Source organism: Balaenoptera borealis (genome assembly GCF_965194805.1).
Source record: "Balaenoptera borealis genome assembly, contig: HAP1_SCAFFOLD_2067, whole genome shotgun sequence".
Taxonomy (NCBI): Eukaryota; Metazoa; Chordata; class Mammalia; order Artiodactyla; family Balaenopteridae; genus Balaenoptera; species Balaenoptera borealis.
In genome coordinates this window covers 28,340-38,656 of record NW_028122202.1, presented here as the reverse complement: position 1 = coordinate 38,656, position 10,317 = coordinate 28,340, and the positions used below count along the sequence as shown (strand labels likewise).

Here is a 10,317-nt window from a genome sequence, read left to right as displayed (position 1 = left end):
TGTATATACTTCTGTGCAAAGAAAAAGGGACAGTGTTCAGAATGTCTCTCACATATAACAAGAGCTGGAGATGGCAGGATACCTGTGTGGCCCAAGGAACTAGAGCTAGCAAATTATGGGCCAAACAATTGCAACCAAAGGCTGGAAGAGGAAAGGTCTGCAACCAGCTCTGTCTCCTAGCTCTCTGGTATTTGCTGCCAACGGGCAGAGTCTATTTCGTGAAGCATCAAGCACTGAAAAGAAGACTCCTGCTGCTGGAAGGTGACAGGAAGTAACGTCCAATGCAAGATCAAGGCTTGTCCTCGAAGCAATGCCCATAATGGAAGAAAAAAAAAAAAGAGAAAGCGGAAGAGAAATGTTAAGTCGCAAGTCCAACCTGGCCCCCAGCCTAGCCCAGCCCAAGGAAGGTAGGAGTCAAGGAGAAGAAACTAAAAGAGAAGAGCCTTGGACCACAACATTCTCCACAAGGTACACTCAACAAACTTCACCCTACTCTTGAACCAAGTTACAAAGAGAGCTTCTTAATCCCTACTTTGGCTCCTTAAAAGCTGCTATCAGTTCACTCATTAGACACATATGATTTCAGAACAACTGTAATAGTTCAAACTAGATGGCTCTTTCCTTCCTAAGGATTATTAATTAAAGAAGATCTATATAGCTCTAAGTATATGATACATAAAATAGAATACTCTGTAGAATATAAGTAACTCTTAGTTCAGTGTATTAATGAACGTCTGTAAGAAATGTTGCAATGATTTCCCTAATGGAAGAGCCTGGGGGAGGTAAATCTGTCTTCTAGGATTTCCTCCCCAGAGCTCAGAAACTCAGGTGTTGTTTTAGCTCTCCTACACTCTCTTCACCCAAGCCCGCCTTCCTGTTGGGGATCGGACCTCCCTATTGGCTCTCTCATACCTTTCAACTGCCTGCTTTGTGACATCACTCTCCTACCAAACCTACTACCACTTGGTAGAGTCTTGGGGTTTCCGTGGAGCTGTTTGGACCAGTAACCAGTGACCTCTGTACTGGACACGTGCGCCGTTCAGCTGCAGCCACTCAGACATCCTCTAGTGTTGTCTCCTCATCCCTTGTACCTGCAGTGGATGCTTCCTCTTCTCTGACCATGTCAGGTAAGAAAAGAAACTTTGGAAAGTTTTGCGTTCGATTTCTTTTGCCCCTAAATTGAGTAGGAGATTCAAAATAGCATGGAATAATGAGGGAAAGTATTGAACTACACGTCTGGAGACCTAATTTCACTTTTGACTTTGACGTTTACTATCTGTGTGACTTTGGACAAATCACTGGCTGTCTCACAAAGCCTGTTGCTTTCCTTAACTGTTACGTTAGGATACCACGTTGGGTTGATCACTCTGATCCCCTTCTTTTCCAGTATTGAGCCTTAAAGGGTACCCATGTAGAAAACGAAATCAGACACTTCTCAAGAGTGTTTCAACAGAAACATAGAAAAGCCAGGGGACATAGAAAACTAGCAATATATACCAAGATGTTTCATCTCTAATGGTCTCCCTCCACTAGGATTTCGACTAGTTGAAAAGAGAGAATAGGGAGAGAGGATGGAGAGTACTGGGCTCTACAGGGAGGCACAGAGTCGAGCGTAAGGAAGTTTAGGATGGTTTTCATTAGCACAGGCCAACAGGCACCAAGAGATGGGAGAAAATGTAAGAATGAAGAGGGAAAGCATAGAGGAGCTCTCAAGAAAAACGGAGTTTGCAATGGAATGCTGATGGGAACCAAAGATTTTCAATTAAAGCAGAAACAGCACAGAGGGAAACCTGCTCAGAGCAGGGCAAAACCAAGTTGATGGTAGCAAACCCTTACATTAACAGACTAAGAAGGAAAGTAAGGCCAGAACAGGGGATCACCAGGAAAGGCAGCTTATCAGAAAAGTCATACTCCGTTTTCTTTCTTTTATTGCCTCTCTGAATACAGTTGGCCACTTGACAGTTTTGAATATAAACATTTTAGAAATACGTTTTAGAAATGATGCCTCCTATAAACAAGCAACCACAGTGGTTATCTAGGGGGCTGCTTTTCAGTGTTTTATTCTTTCTAATTTTTAAACTAGGTAGACATTTCACCAATTCAACATTTTAAGTGATATCTTCTAAATTGAATCAGAAGGACTATTTTCCTTGGTGTGATATGTAGGTTCTAAGGCAAGGCTGCTTTTCATTTTTACAGTTATTTCCTTCCTAACACAGAGAGCACATTGATCAACAGCCATCGTTCGCTTGTAGAGCTTAGCTACCGAAGAAGAAGAAGAAAAAGTCAAGCCCCACATCTCTAATTCCCCCCCCCACTTAGGGAATTCCCTGGCGGTCCAGTGCTTAGGACTCGGTGCTTTCACGGCCAGGGCCACGCGGCGCGGCCAAAGAAACAAAACAAACAAACATCCACGTTTATCGAAAACCATATTGTGGAGTCCTGTGGATTTTCTTACATTTGAAAATCTTTTTTAATTGGATTCTAGGCATGATGGTTTTTTGAGGTTTTGGGATGCCATCTTCTTGGATGCTGAAGATGATTCTAATCTAAGTTCTAGGATAAATCCAAAAACCTTCCTGATACATTTTAAGCTTCCTTTCTGCTTATTATATAAGCTATATTCATTGAAATATATATTTCTCCTAGGCTTAATACCTCTTACTTGCTGGGTAAAAATATGAAGGAGCACAATAATGAAACTCTTTTACACTTATTATTTTGCTGTCTGCTTCGTACCGGTTTTCATTGAAATACTTGTCTATATGTGTTGTGGCTACCTATACATGCACATTTATTGCATTCTGTTGCTTGTTATGCATTTTTTACTGACATACCTTCTCTGTCTGTATGCATTGGCTAGGAATTCATTCACCTCTATCACCTCCATCGTGTCTTCTGGTTAATAGTATTCACTAAAATAGAGTGGGCAAAATTCACTTTCATAATATTGCATGGATAGTACAGAATGCCATTTGTTAGTAAATTCATTAGGCTTCGATACTTGCCACATACCCCAGTTTTCATTAATATCTATGGATTTCTTTTTCGTTAACGTAATATGCTTGTCATGATTTTTCTTTGTCTTTCTAGAACTTATTGTATCTTCCTCCATATAAATCATACGCAATAGATCAGCTTATTCATCTATTAATTATTACTGCTATTATTATTGGTGGTGGTGTTATAACCACTTTATAGGTGAGGAATCTGAAGTAATCAGATAACTTTTCCCTTTCCAAAAGCACTTAAGAAATCCACTTTCGGGTAATCATTTTGAGGTAGGATGAGAAACCAGGCTTGAAGAGGGCAAAAATGACTCTTTCAATTCACCAGTTGGACTGAGCTGTACGTCACCTCTAGGTAATAGCGTGGGAACTGCACAAGCAAAGGGAGACACTGAAGACGACCATGGTAATAGCCGAACTGTTTTCTAATGGACAAAAAAAATGCCTATATTATAAGTTCTATTTCTCCTGCTTTCTGGCAGTATCATGCTCAGAGTGGAGTCCTGGCAAGGAAGTCAGGATACTTAGGTTCTGAAACCTGGTAATGATACTAACATAATGAGAGAACTTGAACAAGTCAACCCGACCTCTCTGAGCCTCAGTTTCCTTACTCACGAAATGAGACTGAGAACATCGAAGTTCTCTAAGGGCCTCCTAGTTCTAAAATGCTTCCAGTCTAGGAAATAGCATAGAAGTCAATACGAGTGCAGGCTGAAGGGAAAGACAGGGCAGGGAGAAGGTTGCTTCCAGCCTAGAGAACAATCTCTGAACCACACCACTTGGCTCTTCTGCCCGTCTGTGCCCAAGATGGGAGCACAGGCAGTGAATAGAGAAGAGTGGAAAACTGCTCAGTCCTTACAGCCATCATTAACTGTCTGATTTTGGGTTTCTCAGGAAGTAGTGATAGTAGAGGTGTCCTGATAGCAAGAACCTTCAGATGATGCCGTTCCTCAAACGTAGTGAGAATTTCTCAACCTCCCTGAGTTTTTCATGACCCTCTTGTTCTTACAGAAAATTTCCAACATCCATCTCTACTTGGAACTCTAAATTCTCTGCAGCATTCTCCTCCTGTGGTGAGCAATGCAACTTCCCTAACACGAAGTGTCTGCAACTTCTCCAGAGTCTCTGCCCCTGCCGTCAGTTCGGCATCGGCTACCGGTACCCCTTTCCAGACACTCATGGGTAGTGCCTACCTTTACCAACATTCTAGCACGACTATGTTATCTGGAGTTACTGACCACAGCCAGATCTCCACTTCAGCTGCTTCCTATCCAGGTGTTCTTGAGTGGGACATCACAGCAAGCACTGAAAAGAATTCTTCTTCACTCGGAGACTTTACTCTGGCACTCACTGACCGCCACACAGCTGCCTCCTCCATGTTTCTGGCAGCCCAGTATGATAAAACTTCAGACGCCAAGAACATGGTCCCTCTACATCCATCGCTTTCTGCCAGCCTTGCTCAGGGAACACCATCTCAGATTCCAAATCAGGGGCAGAGCCGCCTGTCACTTCCCTGCCAGGAAGGAAGCCAGGTATATTACTATAACCAAGGCACACTGGGGTCTTTACTGTATGGAGAACTTGGCTCCTGCCCGCAATCCTACGGCTCGGCGTCATACACAGGAAGTCGGGCCTCTGGGCAACCAGAAATGGGAATGGGACTGAAGGAGATTCAGCCCACAAATATCCGACCACCAGCTTCCACCTCTGCAGTCTGCCACCCTGTGTCTGCTCAACGCATCACAGAAACAAGTTTTCAAGGTGAGTATAACAAACGCCAGAGAAAGTTGAAGAATGAGGTCGGCATTCAAAAATGGGGTCAAATCGACAGCTGGGAAGGGGTGTAGAGGCAGGTAGAATTTAGATCCTGAGCCTTTAATAACCACTACCTTCGCTCAGTGCCCTCTGTTTTTAGACTCTATATGAGAACACCTAGGGCTTCCCTGGTGGCGCCGTGGTTAAGAATCCGCCTGCCAATGCAATGCGGGGGACACGGGTTCGAGCCCTGGTCTGCGAAGATCCCACATGCCGTGCAGCAACTAAGCGCATGTGCCACAACGACGGAGCCTGCATTCTAGAGCCCGTGAGCCTCAACTACCGAAGCCCGCGTGCCTACAGCCCATGCTCCGCAACAAGAGAAGCCACCGCGATGAGAAGCCCGCACACCGCAACCGAGAGTAGCCCCCGCTAGCCGCCAACTAGAGAAAGCCCGTGCACAGCAATGAGAGACCCAGTGCAGCCAAAAACATAAATACGTAGAATAAATAAGTTCAAACAGTAAATAAATACATAAACATAAATTACAAAAAAAAGAACACCTAATGCAGGTGGGAAGGTGGGAGGGCCACTGTAGAGGTCATCTATGCTACATGTACAAGAACGCCGAGAGCACACCAATCGGTACCACACTTTTCACTGCTGTAGCCGATCGTTCCCCCTGTACTGCCACACTGTAGCACTCCCTTCCCTCATCTACTGCTATAGTCTCTTCGGAAGGTGTTTCAGAACTCTTGTTATGTGAGTGCCAGTTGAACTGTCCTCACTTCCTTCATTTATACCAGGATTGAAGACCTTGTGGTCCGAGATCCTGTCCAGAGAGCAAGCAGGCTAAGACTCTGTCTTTGTTGATGTGTTTCATCAGCAAGGGCTCTACCCCCTCTCCTAGTTCATGGTGTGACGTGTTCTTGGCCTCTCGGGAAAGTGGGGAGAATGGAAAGGACCCTATATGAGAATGCTAGGCTTTGTAAAACATTTCAGGTTTTTAAAAATAAGACTCATTTTGTATTGGACTTATAACAGTCCTATGAAATACAAAGCGAGCCGAGAATCAGTGACAGGAAAGGCTCACCAGTAAGAATTACAACAGTCACCGCTTACCTCGTAGCATAGGGCACTGTCCGTGATCCTTAAGAAGAGTTAGTAGAAATGCCTTGCCCATCTTGCCCCTGAACCCCTTGAAAGGTACATGACTGCTGTGTTGGTGTTTAGGGGGAGCATCTCACTTACCAGGGACTGACTTCTCCCTTGATCCCTTCGTAGGGATGGAGACCTCCCCCCTGGTGATGAAAAATTCCCTGGGATTGCAACCTCCAAGCCAGACGTTTTGTGTGACACAAAGTCAAGAACTCCCCAAGTCCTGCAGTAGCAGAAACAGCCACATACTTGAGAGTAACCCACCATCTGAACTTGGGGACATTTCAGTGACAGCTCCAGTCCAGAGTGCCAGGCGTCTCCTGGCCCTGCCTCCAGCTCCAAGCCAGGGACAAATAGAGAGTAAGCACGTGGATGATATCAAAACCAAGCTTTCAAAGCCTCTGGATGCCTACCAGATCCCAACAGAGAACCAAGATCCTCCACTACTCCCTTTAGGAATCCCTGATATTCACCAGCCGCTGGCCTGCACCGATCCCCTCAGCCAAGAGGAGCAGCCTGGTTCTGAAAATGCTGATCTGGGAGAGAACAGCCGGAGTCGTCAGGACCTAGGGACACTTGAAAATGGGATTGAACCTAGCAGTGGTCTTGCAGACATTACTACACTGGCGGAGGATATTCACCTTCCCCAGCTCTTTAATCCTTTGAAAGATCTTGATCAATCCCAAGGTCCCAACGTGATCAAAGCTAAAGACACCAGAGCCATTAAGGTGAATCAGGTGCAGGAAAAGCCAAGTGTCATAAAGGTTCCCTCTGATCAACCCAGGAAGAACAAACAGAAAGCCTCTGAGCCTATCAGTGGCGCTCCCAAGGCCAAAATCCAGCCAAAGAATCCAGAGTGCCTGTTAGGGGGAGAAGTGGTTATATGCCACGCTGCAGTCAGTGACAGGGCTCCTGTGAACACGGCCAAGCACTCTCAAGGCAAACCTCAGAAAGCTGCATCCAGAAAGATCAGCAAAACTAAGAGCCACGGGCAGGAAAAGACCAAAAGGACCAGAGGGAGAAACAAGGCTGAGGAGAACAAGCAGTCAGGGAACAAAGTCAAGGCAGAAGAGAAGCCAGCAATCCCCCACACGAAGCGAAAGGAACACCAAACTGAGCTTCTCCAACAGAGCTTTCAAAAGCCTCGAACCTCCCTTGGCGTGCGCATGCTGGAGTCTGTGAAGGTTCTTCATGCGCTGGGGAAGAAGAATGAGACGAAAACTGGGCGCTCTTCCTGTCGGCTCTTGGGAAAGTCAAGCAACCCCAAAGACCCCCAGCCACCCCCAGCTATCCAGCCATGGCGGCATACCCCACGTGAGGGGAAGGGTCCTGAGAAAACGCAAGTCCAAGCCCAGAAACCAGACAGCAGTGCTGAAACAGAGTGTCCGTCTCCAGCCCAGTATGAGCGGCCTCCTCCTGGGAAGGTCAAGTTGATACCTCTGCCTTTTTCTGCCTGGGACAAGCCTCAAGCTCGACCCGCTCCTCGGAGGCCACAGTCTCTGGCCTCACATCGGCCTGCTGGGGCTTACCGTGCCCAGCCTGGTTCTACTGACTCAGCTCAACCTGCTGCAGCCAATTCATCCCAGCCAGCTCCTGCCTCTTTGCCAGGCCCCGCCAAACCAGCTCAGCCAACTGTGACCAACCCAACCCAACCGGCTTGGCCCAACCATACCCAGCCTCGTGTCCCTCAGTCTGCTGCTCCTAGGCCTGCACCCTCCAAAACTTCATCTGGCGCTCCTCTCCAGCGGGAGCCTGTTCCCCCTGCTGTGAATAAGCGCCAGTCCCCACCCAAGCTCCAAACCCACTTTCTACTCCAAGACTTCAGCAAGCAACGAGTTCCATGGAGGGAACCCAACGTGCCTGAGCCAGTCATGTCAAAGCCCATCGAACAAGAGCAGAGGCCAGAGCGAGAGGCCATGAAGAGGCGGGCTCAACAACAACGGGAGAATGCTGCCAGATACACCTCTTCGGGCAAGCTGCAATTTTTCACCGAGAGGGAAAACGAAATGGAAATTGCCGACTACTACGGATACGTCAAGTGAGAGCTGCTAGGATTCTTGGTGCCACCTTGGCTACCAGCTGTTCTTCCATACACAGGTAAGACAGGTATAGAACTGAATAAGTAAATGGAATACAATTAATAGACGAGTAACAAACCTTTCGAATTTTCAGATGCTGCTAACTGGGGCGTGAGAAAGGAAGGACTGAAAGTTGGATGGGAGAATGAAGGAAAGGGGTAAAAACTGAGCAAAGAGGAAGGAACTTGGCCCAGGGCTAGGAAGGCCAAAAGAGACGTATGGATTTAGGAAAGGAAGCAGGAGCGAGGATGAAATGGCAGAAGTAAAAAGCAGGGTCAGAGGTCTGGGTTGAAAGAACACAATTGGAGTAGAGTTGAAGGTGACAGAAGATGAGTCTAGGTTTACTAGGAGAAATAGAAAAAGTCTCTCGGGGACGCTGGCCTTAAGTCTCACAACCACCAGATAGGTATTTCAGAAAACAAGAGGTTCAGGACACATCTCTGAAAGGTCTGAGTTGCCTTATTCAGGTGTGACTGTAGTGGGGGAATAGGGAAATCTACCAGAGAAGTGGCTAGGGCTCAGAGTTATCCTAGGGGCAGCTGACGACAGGGGCAGAGCCAAGGGAACTGCTGGATCAGGAGGCCCACGAACAAAGCAGGGGCATAGCCGCCTGTCACTTCCCTGCCAGGAAGGAAGCCAGGTATATTACTGTAACCAAGGCACACTGGGGTCTTTACTGTATGGAGAACTTGGCTCCTGCCCGCAATCCTACGGCTCGGCGTCACACACAGGAAGTAGGGCCTCTGGGCAACCAGAAATGGGAATGGGACTGAAGGAGATTCAGCCCACAAATATCCGACCACCAGCTTCCACCTCTGCAGTCTGCCACCCTGTGTCTGCTCAACGCATCACAGAAACAAGTTTTCAAGGTGAGTATACAGACGGCAGAGAAAAGTTGAACAATGAGGTCGGCATTCAAAAATGGGGTCAAATCGACAGCTGGGAAGGGGTGTAGAGACAGGTAGAATTTAGATCCTGAGCCTTTAATAACCACTACCTTCTCTCAGTGCTCTCTGTTTTTAGACTCTATATGAGAACACCTAGGGCTTCCCTGGTGGCGCCTGCCAATGCAGGGGACACGGGTTCGAGCCCTGGTCTGCGAAGATCCCACATGCCGTGCAGCAACTAAGCGCATGTGCCACGACGACGGAGCCTGCATTCTAGAGCCCGTGAGCCTCAACTACCGAAGCCCACGTGCCTACAGCCCATGCTCCGCAACAAGAGAAGCCACCGCGATGAGATGCCCGCACACCGCAACCGAGAGTAGCCCCCGCTAGCCGCCAACTAGAGAAAGCCCGTGCACAGCAATGAGAGACCCAGTGCAGCCAAAAACATAAATACGTAGAATAAATAAGTTCAAACAGTAAATAAATACATAAACATAAATTACAAAAAAAAAGAACACCTAATGCAGGTGGGAAGGTGGGAGGGCCACCGTAGAGGTCATCTATGCTACATGTACAAGAACCCCGAGAGCACACCAATCGGTACCACACTTTTCACTGCTGTAGCCGATCGTTCCCCCTGTACTGCCACACTGTAGCACTCCCTTCCCTCATCTACTGCTATAGTCTCTTCGGAAGGTGTTTCAGAACTCTTGTTATGAGAGTGCCAGTTGAACTGTCCTCACTTCCTTCATTTATACCAGGATTGAAGACCTTGTGGTCCGAGATCCTGTCCAGAGAGCAAGCAGGCTAAGGCTCTGTCTTTGTTGATGTATTTCATCAGAAAGGGCTCTACCCCCTCTCCTAGTTCATGGTGTGAAGTGTTCTTGGCCTCTCGGGAAAGTGGGGAGAATGGAAAGGACCCTATATGAGAATGCTAGGCTCTGTAAAACATTTCAGGTTTTTAAAAATAAGACTCATTTTGTATTGGACTGACAACAGTCCTATGAAATACAAAGAAAGCCGAGAATCAGTGACAGGAAAGGATCACCAGTAAGAACTACAGCAGTCACCGCTTACCTCGTAGCATAGGGCACTGTCCGTGATCCTTAAGAAGAGTTAGTAGAAATGCCTTGCCCATCTTGCCCCTGAACCCCTTGAAAGGTACACGACTGCTGTGTTGGTGTTTAGGGGGAGCATCTCACTTACCAGGGACTGACTTCTCCCTTGATTCCTCTGTAGTGATGGAGACTTCCCCGCTGATGAAAAATTCCCTGGGATTGCAACCTCCAAGCCAGACAGCTTTCCTATGGAATGACAGAGAACTTGTCAAGGTGAAACACCAGTCTGCGGGAGAAAGGGAGGAAGAGAATGATGGAAATCGTTTCTGGGAAACTATTTTTACATTATGTGTTGTTTGTTCCCGGTAAATAA

General features: G+C 47.0%; 1 protein-coding gene across 1 annotated transcript in view; it reads left to right on the top strand.

The window, feature by feature from the left end:
* Positions 1–1,043: 1,043 nt before the first annotated feature.
* Positions 1,044–10,317, top strand: part of LOC309622303 (uncharacterized protein) — a gene marked incomplete at both ends in the record, with an annotated part of 32,273 nt that continues 22,999 nt past the window's right edge. The window contains 3 exons of the mRNA XM_082409420.1: positions 1,044–1,127; positions 4,020–4,769; positions 6,048–7,959. Coding sequence (XP_082265546.1) covers positions 1,044–1,127; positions 4,020–4,769; positions 6,048–7,959 — 2,746 coding nt within the window. The remainder of the gene's footprint in view (positions 1,128–4,019; positions 4,770–6,047; positions 7,960–10,317) is intronic.